This window comes from Aureobasidium pullulans (genome assembly GCF_000721785.1).
Source record: "Aureobasidium pullulans EXF-150 unplaced genomic scaffold scaffold_14, whole genome shotgun sequence".
In the NCBI taxonomy this organism is placed as follows: domain Eukaryota; kingdom Fungi; phylum Ascomycota; class Dothideomycetes; order Dothideales; family Saccotheciaceae; genus Aureobasidium; species Aureobasidium pullulans.
Genome location: NW_021941034.1, coordinates 344,475 through 359,998, shown reverse-complemented (window position 1 = coordinate 359,998; position 15,524 = coordinate 344,475). Strand labels below are relative to the sequence as shown.

Here is a 15,524-nt window from a genome sequence, read left to right as displayed (position 1 = left end):
CCATCGTTGTATCGTTCATCATACGACGCACGAATACCTCGAATGACGGATTCGCGGGTTGCGGCTGAGCAACTGTTCGATGTACGCCTTCCCTTTTCGTCGCGAAATGTATGGAAGAACGTTGAAACCACACTCTATGCTTTGATGAATACTGGGGGTTAGACAGCCGAACAGTGGGCTGGCATCAAAATAGTAGATGTTAGGGTGTGCTGACACTTGGAATGCTCCTCAATCAAGTGGGAAGGTTGCACCTAGATTGAGACAAGCTTCGGTAAAGTACCGCAGACGTGTCTGGATCTATATCGTGACACATTGGGATTTTCAGAATATCAGTAATCTTCAAAGTCTCAAAGTCTTTCCCGTTGAAAAGTAGAAACAAGTCGCTGTGATCGGAGAATAGTATCGCAATCAGGCATTGCGGTTTCACCCATCTCGATCGTTTGCTTCCTTTTGCGTGTGTGTTAACTCTACAAACACGAATATGTTGTTCTAGAAGTCATCTGAACGCATTCATGCACTTGGAATCAGGCCAACATGGCAGGTTTGCAGTTGGCATGGCATGAACCGATCAAATCGTAAATTCGGAGCGTGGGCCTTTCGCTCCGATAGGTCGGCGGACTTTCCTCTTCGCAACCTTAGCGCATCGATGAGCTCATCATCACGTGGCATCCATCATCTCACAACTTCCATCTGGAATTGATCTCTTCCATAATACACTTCATCTCCTTGACGATATGTCGGAAGCTAATTTCAAGGCCATGTTGCAGCAGTATGCTCATGAAAGCCCAGATGTCTCTCCAACTAAAGCCGGCCCAGCGCGAGTTTTGCGGTCACGAGCACGCCCAGCATCGGTGGCGGCAGATTCGCAGCAAGTAAAGAACAAGGAGCAAAATGCTGAGCAATCGAAGGATTCATCAACCATCAAACCGTCGAAGAAACGTAAGGCGCCAAGCAAGTACGCGCCTCCATCGAAGTATCAACACCTCAGTCCTCTTACCGATATTCTGGCTCCAAATTTGATCGCTGTATTTGTGGGAACAAATCCCGGTATACGCACCGCAGCTCAAGGCCATGCATATGCACATCCCTCGAACCAGTTTTGGAAGCTACTTCATTCTAGCGGCTGTACTGATGAACGGTTACGCCCCGAGCAAGATGTCGAACTGCCGGCCCGTTACTTGCTTGGGAATACTAATATCGTAGAGCGGCCCACCAAAGATGCTGCCGAACTCAGCAAGGCAGAGATGAGTGATGGTGCTCCTGTCTTGGATGAGAAATGCCGCAAATGGCGTCCTGAATGTGTTTGTATCGTCGGCAAAGGCATCTGGGAGGCTATATTCCGATATCGCCATGGCAAGAATCCAACCAAGGCCGAGTTTCACTGGGGCTGGCAGGACGAGACGGAGAACATGGGCCGTGTCGCCGCTGCTGGAGAGGATGGATATCAGGGCGCAAAGGTGTTTGTCACCACAAGTACGAGTGGTCTTGCCGCCAGTCTGAAGCCTGCCGAGAAAGAAGCCATCTGGCTGCCGTTTGGCGAGTGGTGTAAGGAAAGAAGAGTCGCTCGGAGTTGGCCGCCACCACCTCAGCGCGAAGACCAAAGGGCAGACGAGTCGAACGCATGACATTCTTGAAACACGATTCAATTTGGAGATTCCTGTTTCTACAATCAACACGTCGACAGCACGCATGTATGGTCTTTGATAGCTTGATAATCTGGCATGCTTGGGGTCCACCATGTTACTCGATGCAAGCCGTTCGTGTTACAAGCTGGCTGCTCAGCTCAATTTCACCTGCTTGAGTTCACAAGCACCGGAAAATTAACAGATCGCATTATAGAGCTATCTTGGGACCCTGCGTTCTCAGTCGTGTTCATCAGGCTCTTGCAGCATATAACTCATGCAGTCGTATCACCTAAGCCAATCGAAACGCCCAGGCCGATATGGCCTCCGGAATATCTCCCGTGTAGCGGTCGTGTTGGGTCGCGGAGACGGACTCGGTACCGAATGTGTTTGTTGGTCAACCCCCCACGCACGACGGAGATGGCAATGTTCGCCCCTCGTGTATTCCATTTGGCGTCATGGGAATTGGGGCTATGCAGGTGGCCTCGTCGCTGATTTGGATGCGGATCACTGCCACCCGGGTTCTTGAGGCGTGTTACCCTGCAGATGGCGGCAGTGCAGCGTGTTGTCAAAGATCACCAGCCATACGAGTACAGTCAAATAGACTTTGAGAAAGAGGCTCATCTGGCCCTTGCCTTTCACATTCTTGCGAAACGATCGCTCAGCAGCGTCAACAATACTCAAACGATCCTGTCCCGGCTTGCGATCTTCGCCTCGATGCGGCTGGTGACCATTCATCCTAAACTCACCTGCCAAACATTGTCACATCGTTCAAGCCGCAGTCATGTGCATCGGAACCCCATCAAAATGCACGATGCTATTGAGCAAGGTCGCATCGTCCCCAAGAGAGCAAAGGTCCGAAACTCTCGCTTTGGACCTGGCCCTACTTTCGGAAATCATTGTGCGTTCCTACACGATTGTCGGCGACAAACTTTGGCACACGGTGAGGCAGGAGTGAGCATTCTCGCTACGTCGATTTTAGATCCGGGAGCCCATCATTGGGTACGGCAGATATGCATCCATCGCATCCGCGTCGAGCTTGCGTAACGTATCGGTTCATTAGGGCAGCTTTTGTTACCAGCTGAGCATCCTCGCAAGCTGAATTCCCTTGGCAAGCTAAATCTCCTTCGCCCTGGACCTCCTAGATGGAATGATTATCAAATGCCTTGGAACTTGAGGTTGCAGTACGCATCTGCAACATCTTCTCGATGGCAGCGGTAGAAGTATTCAGAACACCACTACCGTCCTTCGTTGCAGGGACAGAAACAGTCCCGCTTGGACTTTCTCGCAAGTCATCACAAAAGCCGAGCGACTAGCAAGGAGCGCAATGGAACGTCCTTCCAGTCGTCTGACAAACAACGAAAGCTCATCACCATCTGCATTGGCACCCACTTCCTTCTCAACACACAAATCTACCAAGTTAACCTTTACCAATGTGCCAGTGATCTGTTACGTCCGTACACACCTCCGAACTTCGCCTGCACACATCTGCAAACTCCGTCCACGTTCACCCAAAGTACGGCACAGTCCCCCTCTCGAACGTAAGAACCAAATGAAGACTATCGCCCACGTCAAAACAACTAGTCGTACTCGAGCAACGAACCCGGGCACGACAACAAACATCCCGTACACTCGCTACTGCGATACAACAAAACAGCACACCTTTGTGCGTTACCTCCAACCACCGCTCCCCTAGCGACGCTATCAACAAGACAACAAGCAGTTCCGTAGTCAACGCCCAACCTCGTTCGTATGTCCGACTATGAGCAGGGCCTTGAAAAAGAAAGCGCACAGCAGCGACAATCCACATTGGAGTTAGAAGCAGAAGGTGGTGCACAGTCATTAGTTCGAATCGAGTTGTTTGGAAGAGAAGAACTAAGAAGAGGTAGGGGGGCTCTATACCACCGTTGCTGGCTATTCTTGCGTAGCGTTTGAGAATCGAGCCCGGGCACGACAACGAAGACCACGTACGCTCCATCACTCCGGCACAGCACAAATATCAACCACACACCTTCAAGAGGCGATGGAAAGTGATGCAAGAGGTTGAGCAAGTCGGCAAGCAAAGCCTGACATCTAGGTAATCTTTTCACGAACTTGATTTGGTTCGAGACATGAATGAATGGTTTCTTTTTGAACTGCTTCGTCCTCTACTAACAGTCTTTTGAAATAGTCTAGATCTTGACAAAATAAAAATAAAAACATTAGTTTAAACGTCCTCGAAAAACTCCAACGTATGCTATGTATGACTTCTCCTCACTTTCTATCGTCAACTTTCTTCTGCTTTCAGGCCACCTTCATGTCTATCCCTAACACTACTACGGCCGCTGCGGACAATCTATGCGCGGCGAGTGGAAGTGGCGTGCTTGGTCGACGACGACTTCTTAGTAGAGGAAGACTTCTTGGTGGAGGAAGACTTCTTGGTGGAGACAGCCTTCTTGGAGCTAGTACTCTTCTTGGTCGACTTTGCAGTGGTCTTCTTAGAGCTAGACTTGGGCTTGGTGGTAGTCTTGAGAGTAGACGCAGGCTTCTTGGTGGAAACAGAGACCTTCTTGGAGGAGACCTTGTGCGCGGTGGAAGAAGGCTTGTGAGTGCTTGAAGCAGCCTTCTTGGAGGAAGTACTCTTCTTGGTGGAAGTGACCTTCTTTGAGCTGGTGACGGGCTTCTTGACACTGCTGCTGGTGTGCTTGGTAGAAGTGCTCATCTTCTTGGTAGAGGTAGATGAGGGCTTGGGGCTGGGAAGAGTGTTAGATATGATCACATTGATTTGATGGCAAGGTTCAACACGTACATAGTGGCCGAGATAGGGTGTCCAGCGGAGTGGGCTGATGCGATGGCAGAAGCCTCACCAGCACCGGCACCGGGCATGCCGGCAAAGCCGGTGGAAACAGACTTCTTAGTGCTGCTGCTGCTGCTCTTCTTTGTGCTCGAGCTGGCCTTCTTGGTGGAAGAAGAAGCAGCAGGACTACGATGGAGTCAGAAGTCTGGGTAGAGTCACGAAGTTTTGATCAACTTACATTGTGGCCGCAACGGGGTGACCGGCGGAATGAGCAGAGGCAATGGCAGAAGCTTCACCAGCGCCAGCACCGGGCATACCAGCAAAGCCAGTTGAGGCGGCGTTGGCTGAGCTAGAGCTGGAGCTCTTCTTGGTTGAAGATGCCTTGATTGTTGTAGACTTTGCGGAAGAGCTGATGGTAGAGGAAGGAGAGGGGCTTGAGGAATGTTAACATGACTCTCAAAAAATTCGGATAGACACCAACTTACAAAGCAGCAGTACCGGTAGAACCAGCAGAAGATTTAGCTGCAGACTGCCCAGCACCAACACCAGGCATGTTAGAGTAGTCTGTGGCGGGACCAGAAGAAGTGGCCGAAGAGCTAATCATCGAGCTGATCATGGAGCTGGTCAAAGAAGCAGCCATGGAGGAGCTGAATGTGGATGATGCAGTCATGGTTGCATTTTGCATTGAGGTAGGGTAGATAGCAGAGCTTGAGGCGCTCATGGTGCTGTTGGAGCCAGCCCTAGGATTTACTTAGCACAAAGTCTCAATCTGGAATACTAAAAAACATACATTCCGGCATCAACAGGTTGACCGGCAGCCTTCATCTGAGCTCTGGCTTGAGCCTGGCCCTCACCAGCACCAGGCATAGAAGCATAGTCGTTGGTCTTGGGAGCAGACTGAGGAGATGCCTGTGCCAGAGCGGCAAGGATGGGGATAAGGAGAGTAGCAGTGTGCATGGTGATTAGTTATTAATGAGTGGATAATAGATGGATGAAAGAATGGAAATGGTCAGTGGAATAGTAGCACACAACGAGAGAATGACTTGCGGAGAATATGGCGTAGATGTGAGAGGAGAGGATGGAGTCTTATATCAGAAGTGCATACAGGAGTCAAGCAGACCAGAAGTGTTTCACCTGGGGACTAAACATCTATCGAAAGTTGAACGGTCAAAACAGGAGAGCATCTCGAAAACGGATGGCAAAAGAGCAGATTGGGGACGAGGCGCATTGCAGTTGCGGGCCGTGACGAGCTAGATGTGGTGCAGACTTGGTGCTTGACTCGACACATGGTGCAATTGCAGATCAGGACGAGGCTATCGAGGATAAGCACTGAGAAAAGTGAGCCTTGGGTAGGTCGACGGTAGGCAATAGCTAAACGGGCTGAAGGTTAGTACAGAGAGACCAACGGTCAGACTGATTCCCAGGACGGTTGTGGGGAGAGATTCCGCGGTGGAATACCGACGAAGAATTCCAGAATGTTGAGGAGCACATTTTCTGTCACTTCATGCCATTCTAGACATTTGACATGCAAGAGAAACACATGAACTGGAAGCCTTCGAATGGACATGATGATAAGTCAGAGTGGAGACCAGTCACAGCCTCTATGAGCAGCAGGCAGAAGAGAGTGAAAGGCGCATCCGAGTTGAAAGCCACATGGCAATATTGGGTTAGGTAAATGTTGTGGTGAAGTCCCGAAACAGAGGCCGTTGGAATTCGGGAAAGCAGAACGGGTTGGCCAGACTCAGACGAGGCTGTCGAAGGGCCAACGTAGTTATGCGGGTTGTCAGCATTGAGAAGTTGTGTATATGTGGATGATCGAGCATGAGCTTGTGTAGTGAAAGAGTGGTAGACGATGTGTGAAGCTGGTGATGAGATATCAATGATATCAGAGAGGATGTGTAAGTGAGCGGAGATGGCAGGGCTGATGGAGGCAGCGGAGCGGAAAGCGTGGGTGCCGATGATGCTGCCAAGACAAATTCACAAGCACAAGCACAAGTTTGGAGGGTGCAGCAGTTGAACAGAAGAGCTACCTACTCGAGTAAACATCTTCGCAACACGAATCATCATTTCGCAATGGCGCTTCAACCTACCCCAGATCAGAAGATCGATCGTCAGACGACTACCCCATTCCTCCTGCGACTGTACTACCGATCCAATGGCTTCCACTCACCGAACGAGTTCTCGACAGTGCCGCCGCCATCGTGGTTACAACAATCGAGCCTTCAAATCTACACCTGGCCTTCTTGCACTCTCGCCGAATTGACCACACTCCTCACCACCGCCCTGCCCAGCTTACTCCCATCACCTTCGGTCGGCACGCGCATTGGCTACCGTCTGGTCTTTCCGGATACGCGTAGTGTCCCTGCATCAGGCGGATCAGATGCTCCAGGACGATGGTTATCAAAAGAGCTGGGTAGTGTGATTCTGGGTCACGGCGACGACTACGATCAAGAGAACGATCCTGCCGCTCTCGGACGTATGGATGGTGATGCGCAAAAGACGCTCGCAGATGCGCGCTTCGTCATTGGCGACTACATTTCGTGCGCCGTCTTCCCACCCTTGGCCGATGGTTCCGTCGCTCCTCTACCACCTGCCACCCCTGCCATCAGAGGCACATCTGGTCGAGGCGGTCCACCACGCGGCGAGAACGGCCGTCCACCTAGATCAGGAAGAGGCGGAGACAGAGCTTTTGGTCCTATGGGCGTCCCTCACGGAGAATGGAGACGAGGCGAAAGAGTCCCGGAATACGCTCGCTCGGGTAGAGGCGGTAGCGGTGGTGAACGTGAGCGTGGAGGAGGAAGAAACAGACCCTATTGAAGGATGCGACAAGACAGCACTTGCTTCTACACAACCCTCTCCGCGACACACCTGACGCCTTGAGCAGACACAACCCCACTCTGCATGTCAACTGAGTATTAGGGATAACATCTGCCGGCGTGTAGCGCACATCGCGTCCAATAGGCCAGCAGTTGAGTCGTTCCCAAGGTCATTGTGCGCTTCGCCATGGAGCGCATCTCTGTCTTACCGAGTCCTGCTGGCGAGATGCGCCCATGCTACATATGAGACACGGTGTAGACGGCCACAGAGCCCCTCGTCTCTGCTGGTGAGTTTGCCGAAAGTTCTCGTCCGAAAAAATCTTATCGAAAGGCCATATGAATTGGCCGTCGATAACATGATACTGCAGCGTACTCTAATAACGCGGTAAAGACTGTTCGATAGAAACAATCAAAATTTGCTCACCTTCAATTCCAACCATGACCACTTCGATCATTCGCAGCCTTAGAGCTTCGAGAAACCGCAGCCGAAGTGCATGCTTGAGGCACTGGTGTTCTCTTCTGTGTCTGAGATACATTCAACAGCATTACCTCACAGTTTTAGGATGTCATCTGTGATCATCATCAACGCTTCTGATCACATTAATGCTTTTTACCACAGGCATTTTTAGAGAAGTGTTTGACATCACAAGATGGTCGCAAACTTACCTAAACAAATACACCTATTACAAGATAACACGACGAGCCTAGTAAGCACTTCCTATGCAGCCAGATCACGAAAATTGCCAGATGCTACGCAACAAAAGACGTGCAATTCCTCCACCAGGGTAACCCGCACAGCGAGCAAGATCTAAACTCCGGGACGCTATCGCCGAACCGCGGCTCATCTGTTCCAGCCACTTCGTCCTCGTCATCTCTTTTGCTTTTAGCTTTAAGGGCGTCATCCAGGGTTTCGACTGCATGCTTGTTACATATCGACAGGGATGAAGATATCCGGGATGAGCAACTGCAACCCATCTGCCGGACGTGACTGCCTGCATACCAAGGACGGAGATTGTTTCTTCCTCGAATGTGGTTCGGTTATGGTCAGCCATGCCGTGAGCCGAGTAATAACAAGGCTGTGGAAGTCAGTCAACGAATATGCAGGACGTCTCGTGGTGATTCGTGGTGATACAACAGGCTGATATCGATTCTCCGAGGATGTGAGAAGGTTTGGAAGTCATATGGAACAAGACGGCGTGGATGATCATCCAGATCTAGATTTATAACATCCAATAACCTCTCCACGAACACCCGCAAGGAAGGGATCGTCCCCGAGACTATATAATCATCAGATATCCCCAACTCTACCCCGTTCCTTCCCTCCCATATACCGTAAACATAAATCATACACAATGAAGACCTCTCAATATCTCCTCGGTGTCGCTGCTGCCGCTGGCGTGCAGTTGACCTCTGCAGCCACTCCAGCAGGCTCCTCCCCTCAGGTCCCCAACACCCTTGGCCTCGTCTTCGCCAACAACGTCGTCCAACCCGGCGAACTGATCGCTCAATCAGGTAAATATCCCTTTTCTTCCCCTTCGACCCTTGACAAAACATCACCCAACTAACACACCATTCAGTCGTCGATGCAGCCCAACCTTCCGTCTACGCCCCCAACCCCCGAAACCGCAACCGCGGTCTCAAGAAACACAAACCAAAGAAGGACCAAACCTACCTCTTCACCCTCGTCGACCTAAACCTCCCCTACTTCGCCCTCCCAAACACCACCGATTTCGCCTCTTTGGTCCCAGGTATCGGGCCCAACCGCACCACACGCCTCCATTGGTTCGAATACAACGTGCACGCCATCCCTCCCCACCAACAACTCCAAAACTTCTCTGCCCCAATTGCAGACTATCAAGGTCCCATGCCGCCACAGGGTGACGAGGCGCATAATTACGTCTTGTATTTGTTTGAGCAGCCCGAGGGGTGGAAGCCTGAAGTGGGGGCTATGCAGAGGTATAATAACGCCAGTGATTCGTTCGCGAGGATGAATTTCAGTGTGGAGGCGTTGAGTGAGCAGGTTGGAAAGCCGATTGCTGCTAATTACTTTTTGACCGAGAATGAGAATAACACAAAGACTGCTTAGAGTTTGGGGGGGGAGGGATGTAATGGGGTGCGGTTTGGAAAGAGATGTTAGGAGTCAAATACAAAAGCAGTGGTTGAAGAATAGCACGATGAAACTAGAGCTGGCTTGATTGCTGGCCGATGTATGTATGTATGAACATTTGCGTGCTATGCTAGTGGTCTCGTGTATTACCGTGATTGTTGATTGAGCATCGTGTGCCCCCTCAGAAGATGGACGCACCTTTTGAACGTCCGTATCAATGCACAATGTCCTGCTGATGAATGAGAATGTTCGCCAAGAGCAAAATGCCACAGACTCGCACTGAAAAAACAAGTGGATGTCTGTACATTCTGCGACCCTATGGCCTCAACAATCATCCCTGTCTGATGCAGAGATGGCTCTATCCATCAGCCGAGGGATTGTAGTCAAGAACTGATCATGTCCATGAGGAGGTTCGATGCTCTCGAGAAAGCTGCAATAAGCTGTAACATGATTGCCGTTGGAACACACCCAACAACGCTGAAAGTCATCGGAGGAAGATAAACCGAAGAACTCCAATGTGTCTCTGAATCCAGCTGTCGTCACGTCCAAGTTGAAATTTTCTCGATCAAGGGGCTCTTCGAAGATTACTAGCCATTTGAGAAACTTGTACTTTCTCGAGCCATTCCATATCATTTGCCTGCGCATGGTGAATTTTCTAGGACGGAAGGTGCGAGCAAGTGTGTTGATGATGTCGATGTCGAAGCTTGACGTTATCACTCCGGGCTTCGTGAACATGGCGAACATTTGAAATGACTGGCCGGGTGCGTACGTAAGCACAGGTATGCTGATATCGCGTAGAATGATCAATCTGCCGAGTGAAGTGCGCAGGTCTCTTATGTCTTTGAAGTGCAGCACCCACGAACCATCCTTTGAGGGACAAGGCGTTGTCTCCTGAGCAGGCACACCCTTGTAATCGCAAGCTTTCATGATTTCCAACTTTTGCTGCGCCTGACTATTCAGGGGCTCTTTAGGCATGATCCTAGCCTGGAACAGGGGCAGACTACGCGGGCGTGTCGGAGGCTGGAGATTGTGAGCAGAGCATCTGCGACTTTCTGACGAAGCAGAAGACGGTGTAGCGAACACCTGGATGAACATTGTCAATATGAGTTTTCTGGGCGAAATGCACTACTGGTTCAGAGTATATGAGCCTATGGTTCCCGATCAAGACGGGACTACACAGACACTGTACACTTAAAGACTTACATTTTTGTCGATAGTTTTGCGCGCAACTTCGACATCTAGTCCAAGATGGGGTCGTGGGCGTAACGGCGCAGAATTGGAGCCAGTAGCGAGTCTGAACTGGATAGGAAGTGCTGCGGTGGTTGCTGATTTTGGCGATGCCGAAGGGCTTGGTGGTCTTTGGTCGCGTAGAGGTTCAATGCCCACGGGTTTCACAGCTTCAGTGGCCCAGCGAGTAGGACGTTTCGGCTTTATGACCTGAGACGGCTCAGGACTTGGAGATCGCAAGTGCTGAGAGGACCCCTTGTGTAAAGATGGCCGCTTATGTGATGGATGTTGCACCGTTTGAGACGGCTCGGCGGGACTTGCCAAAACGAGGGTTGCGGCCGAAGACTTTCTTGAGGACAATTCGGTAAGGCTATCAGTTCGTGGCTTGCTAAGACTTGCAGCTCGAGGCTTTGAGTCGGAGTCTGAGGACGGTGCCCAACCTGGTCGTCTCGACATGAGGCGCGGATCTGTCGGCGGAGCTAAGTGAGCTTGTTGATGGCCGATTGAACTAGGCGGTGGAAGTGAGGCAGGAGCCGGTTCGTTGTTTCTGGCCATCTGTGCGACTGGCGCTTGGTATTGCCCGGATGCGGGATCTTTTTCAGGAACAACGCCATGTCCACTGAAAGAAGGCGCAGGTGCAGGTGCAGAGGGACCTGCAGGTGTAAACGATGGAGATTGAGCATTGAGAAGCACAGGTGGCGCGCGAGGAAAGACGCGATCAACGGCCTTCATCAATTGATCCTTGAGCTCCCTGTCGAGATATCGGCCGTTGTTCCTCTCACTCTCTTCGACCATGGAGCGTATCGAGTCTGCTAGAGCTCTAGGTGTCGCTATGGTAGTCGATACATGGCGCACCCGTGTTTGTGTCCAGAAAGGCTCACGCGCCTCGATCAGGTCGTTGACATCTTCTGACGTGGCTCCGAGAGACTGGTATGTTGCGATGACCGTCTTCCACTTCTTCACGCCAGATGCTTCATCTTGACAGAGGTTGACGATGCGCTTCATATGAAGAATCGACTCTTCGACTGGTTCGTCGGATCGAGTCCAGTCGAACATGGTCTTCACAGCCTTTGTGAGGTCGTCATTCTTAGAGCTTCTCCATACTGCCGAGGAAGAGAGTGAACTCGGACTAAGAGGATCACTGTGCCTTGACCAGGGTGGAAGAGCCTCATCTTCTGTCTTGAGTCGTTTGATCTCCTCGTAGTCTCGTGGTACGAAGTCGTCGGGTGGTGGTGAAGGAGAGGAAGAGAGCTCGCGCTTGCGCTTCTTGCCCCATGGAGGCGTCGTCTCGTGCCTTTGCGGCATGGAGAAAGCCTGTGGTTTGACTAAACAAAGCTCGTGGTGAGCAAAGAACAAAGATGTGGATAGTTTGTTTTCCTGTTGTCAGTCTTCATTGAAGTGTGTTTGTTGATCGAGTGGAAGCCAAACATGTGACGGTCGACTTGTTTACGACGCGAAATTTCAGTTTCGTCGCCGAGTGTTGGGATTTTGCTCGTTTGGTCTTAATCAATGTCGACTGCACTTTGCGGCAACGCGCAGTCTTGCTTGTTCGCGTTGCAGTGTTAGCTGCATACCGACACATCCTACCTGTCATTTTCTTCCTCTCATCACATCCAAGAATATCTCGCATGGTGCATCTATTGAGTGATCGGAACATGGATGTGCTGCGACGGTCGAGGGTGCCTTCATTCGATCTCATTGCATCTGAACCAGTTGCTCACCGCTCTGAACGACACATCGTCGACCTTGACAAAGTATCCACGACCAGGACGGGACTCGACCAGAGGATTGTCCTTTTCGAAGACTCCTCACTCTGGAGTCGGGACATTGTAACGCGTTTATTCGTGTTCAGACACGTCTCCTCGGTTTCGCATTCGAGCGAGAGATGAGTGTGAGAGACGCATGAAGGTCGCGTGCGGACCATGCGGGAGTGACGGCAAAACCTCGATCTGAAACACCGGAACGCCAAGCCATGGGAACGCCCTTCATCCACAATCCCGCGCCAGAGTCTTGTCGAGGATTGTGGACCAGTCGAGGTCCAAATGTCGGCGCTTGATCTTTTCTGGTCAATGGACCCTTGTCGGATACATCCATCCTCATGGGAAAGTGTCTTTCACGAGCTCACTACTCCGTAACTTCCGAGTATTGCAAAGGACTCTCGACCCATTGGGAGCGACAGGAGACTACCTACTATGAAAAACAGGAGTCTTGCTCTGATACTGCCCAGATGACCTCGTCCTCGAAACAACAGAGGACTGACCACTTTATGCCCTGTCGTCTTACATGAGTAAGTTTCACCTGGTTATCCCCACGCGTTCATATGCCGGCACCTCGCTCTACCACAAATCATCCTCTAGAGTCTAAAGGATGGACTTCATCATCGGGATCCATTGACCCGTTCTCACTGGCTTGTGTGCACAATGCGCCAGTGGGGCACAGACAGAATGTGCCGTAACCTGTGATGCGGACTCTTAGACCGATAGGCCTCGCTCTCGCTTATCAACTCATCTTTCCGTCCGTTCATCTATTCTAGGGCCCTGCCGCCGACGAGCTGAAAAAGCATTTGGAATAGGCTCAATAGGCAGGTGGTTCTTCGCATACCAATCTCTCTGGAAAGCCTGCAAGTGTAGTCGTCTGCTTTACGATTCTAGCGTCGCTTCCACGACTTCTATCAAACTCTGATTTAGCGAGCCGTTGAACATGCGAACGGCTGTCAGACAACAAGACATCTCGGACCTCAGGAACTATCAAACATTAAATCATATCTGGCTGATGAGTTGTTTTACTTTCTGACCTAAATGGTTTGACCTTTCGAGGTCTTCGTTACCAATTTGAGCCGCCATCCTTGTTGATGGTTCAGATCCGCTTCGGCACACGATCGATAGATTGCATCTCGTTGCCTTACGCACTGGAGACGGCTCATACTGTGACCCGAGCACCGGTGCGACTCATGCGAGTTCAGTATTCTCCATACGAAGGAAGAGAACCCCGGCGGCTGAATAAGTCTATTGCATGGTAGCGATATTCGTGATGCCACTCTAGACGCCGCCCGATCTCCACTAAGACAAGAACCCATGGTTTTATTCGGTCATGTCCGCCATTTTCTGCTAATGGCGCTCATATAACATTGCAAGTGGCAGCGGAAAGGCGGGCCCATGGATCTGGCATCTGGTAAGTATATACTGGACCTTGCCGCTGCAGGTCTTCCCAATTCTCTCCTTTGCGTCTGTTGTTCAAAGTAGACGGCGTCATGGCAGACTCTTTCGACATATCACTCCTTCCAAATGTGCTAGAGTTGCAACCAAAGGCACACCTTATGACTGGATTTGGTGTTGCATTCCTCATACTTGTCTGGACGTCAATCAGTTTACGAGTCTATGTTCGCATGTTCATGATCCGGGCGTTTGGATGGGATGATGCTATACTTCTCATGTCGGCAGTGAGTTTAAGGGTATACTGTCTCCGTACTTGCATAAAACTGACCAAGTCTAGGTCACATTCACCTCGTTCTGCGCATGTTTATTAGTAGAGGCCAAGTACTGCCGCGCTCCAGAAGTAGAATCTGCATACATGACAGCAAATCTCGAAGCCATCTGGATCGTCTTGACGAAAGCTCTTGAGGTGTGTCTAGATCAGCCTCTGACATGTGCCATACTTACTGATCTGCCATAGTTCGTCGTCGTGTACAACGCCCTCTACATCCTCACCACAATCCTGTTCAAGATCAGCTTGGCGATATTCTTTTTAAGGATTGTCGTCGTAAAATGGCAGCGCCGCCTGATCTACACCTCGACCGGAATCTACACTCTTTACAGCGTCATCTTCATCTTCCTCGTCACCTTCCGGTGTGGAAGCCCGCCCGACTTGCTCATCAACGCCTACAAGGGAAAATGTATATCGAACGGAGCGATTATGCCTCTGGTCTACATTTCCGGCGCACTCAACGCCGCCGCCGATATTGTCTTTGCGACCCTTCCAGGTATCATTCTCTGGAACAGCCATATGCCTCGGCAAGCAAAGATCTCAGCTGGTGTGCTTTTGAGCATGGGCTGTCTCGGCAGCATCGCCTCCATCATCCGTATCGCATATCTCGGTGGGCTGTCGGTTGACGCCAGATTCTTCAAGCATGCCATTGATGCTGGACTACTCTCCGTTGTGGAGCCGGGTTTGGCAATCACGGCTGCATCCCTCTCAGCCTTACGACCACTTTTCAAGAGCATGGTAGAGAAGACGTTGCCATCTTTTTTTCACACAGGCTACGGCAGGACCAAACACAGCAATGCGAGCAATAGTAGGAGGAGGACAGGAACACACCGTGCGACCAAGTCACATGTGAGTTTTGCCGACCAAAAGGGCTTCCAAGTCTTTGACAATGCGGGCTCGCGGACGCACACGATCATTGCCACGATACCCAGAAGTGAACATCAGACAGAGATGGACGAACTCAGCGTTGAAAATCATACGTTGCAACGAGAAGGGAGCCAAGGTTCGCTGGTCGAACAGCATGCGTATGAAACTGCGAGAACCTGGGTGCCGCCGTACTCTGGCAAAGGCGTGATGATGACTCGAGCGATCAACGTGTCTGGTAGCTAGAAATAGCCAACATCTATAATGCCCAATGAATGTCCTCTTTCGTCAGCCAGACTGTCAGCATCGGCGCCCGCGGTTACCGCCACGGTTTCGTTTATGAAGTGCATGAATGTCGTGATCGGCCAAAGAGGGACTTTTTGCGAATATACATGCCAGCGAAAGCCTACAAGATTAGCAAAAGCCCCTCACTCACTACTGACTGTGTTCTAGAATTCGTACAGCAGTGCATTGCAACCCGGCGTACGGGTTTTTGGGAGTCAAACAATCAAAAGTGGCTGAAGAATGCGCAAGGCGTCGTCAGTCAATACGAGCAGGATTCAACCCCCGAGGCAGCACTTTAACGACCTCTCTCGTACATATATCCAGACCTGCCTTTGATGTCGAAA

General features: G+C 50.9%; 7 protein-coding genes across 7 annotated transcripts; 4 read left to right on the top strand and 3 right to left on the bottom strand.

Annotated features, from left to right (window-relative positions):
* Window positions 1–734: 734 nt before the first annotated feature.
* M438DRAFT_248979 (DNA glycosylase) lies at window positions 735–1,580 on the top strand (the record flags this gene model as incomplete). Its single annotated transcript, XM_029899627.1, has 1 exon — window positions 735–1,580. A coding segment is annotated over one exon (846 nt), but the record flags the coding sequence as incomplete, so codon positions are not given.
* Window positions 1,581–2,899: 1,319 nt separating this feature from the next.
* On the bottom strand, window positions 2,900–3,728 carry M438DRAFT_53153 (uncharacterized protein). The gene has a single exon (XM_029910162.1). The coding sequence runs from the start codon at window positions 3,598–3,600 to the stop codon at window positions 3,130–3,132; it is 471 nt and encodes a 156-aa protein (XP_029758706.1). The 5' UTR covers window positions 3,601–3,728; the 3' UTR covers window positions 2,900–3,129.
* M438DRAFT_382312 (uncharacterized protein) lies at window positions 3,618–5,781 on the bottom strand. The gene is made up of 5 exons (XM_029908917.1): window positions 5,189–5,781; window positions 4,884–5,138; window positions 4,637–4,831; window positions 4,411–4,584; window positions 3,618–4,354 (listed from the first exon to the last, which is right to left on the bottom strand). The coding sequence occupies exons 1-5, from the start codon at window positions 5,353–5,355 to the stop codon at window positions 3,958–3,960; spliced, it is 1,188 nt and encodes a 395-aa protein (XP_029758705.1). The 5' UTR covers window positions 5,356–5,781; the 3' UTR covers window positions 3,618–3,957.
* Window positions 5,782–6,430: 649 nt separating this feature from the next.
* Window positions 6,431–7,651, top strand: M438DRAFT_347285 (uncharacterized protein). The gene has a single exon (XM_029905865.1). The coding sequence runs from the start codon at window positions 6,472–6,474 to the stop codon at window positions 7,213–7,215; it is 744 nt and encodes a 247-aa protein (XP_029758704.1). The 5' UTR covers window positions 6,431–6,471; the 3' UTR covers window positions 7,216–7,651.
* Window positions 7,652–8,199: 548 nt separating this feature from the next.
* M438DRAFT_407208 (uncharacterized protein) lies at window positions 8,200–9,404 on the top strand. The gene is made up of 2 exons (XM_029909886.1): window positions 8,200–8,726; window positions 8,792–9,404. The coding sequence occupies exons 1-2, from the start codon at window positions 8,567–8,569 to the stop codon at window positions 9,298–9,300; spliced, it is 669 nt and encodes a 222-aa protein (XP_029758703.1). The 5' UTR covers window positions 8,200–8,566; the 3' UTR covers window positions 9,301–9,404.
* A 241-nt stretch (window positions 9,405–9,645) lies between these two features.
* M438DRAFT_337035 (uncharacterized protein) lies at window positions 9,646–11,853 on the bottom strand (the record flags this gene model as incomplete). Its single annotated transcript, XM_029903947.1, has 2 exons — window positions 9,646–10,404; window positions 10,525–11,853. 2 exons carry the CDS (start codon window positions 11,851–11,853, stop codon window positions 9,646–9,648), a joined length of 2,088 nt encoding a protein of 695 aa, XP_029758702.1.
* A 1,807-nt stretch (window positions 11,854–13,660) lies between these two features.
* Window positions 13,661–14,763, top strand: M438DRAFT_300615 (uncharacterized protein; the record flags this gene model as incomplete). The annotated part of the gene is made up of 3 exons (XM_029902074.1): window positions 13,661–13,987; window positions 14,041–14,169; window positions 14,221–14,763. Coding segments are annotated over exons 1-3 (861 nt in total), but the record flags the coding sequence as incomplete, so codon positions are not given.
* Window positions 14,764–15,524: the final 761 nt, after the last annotated feature.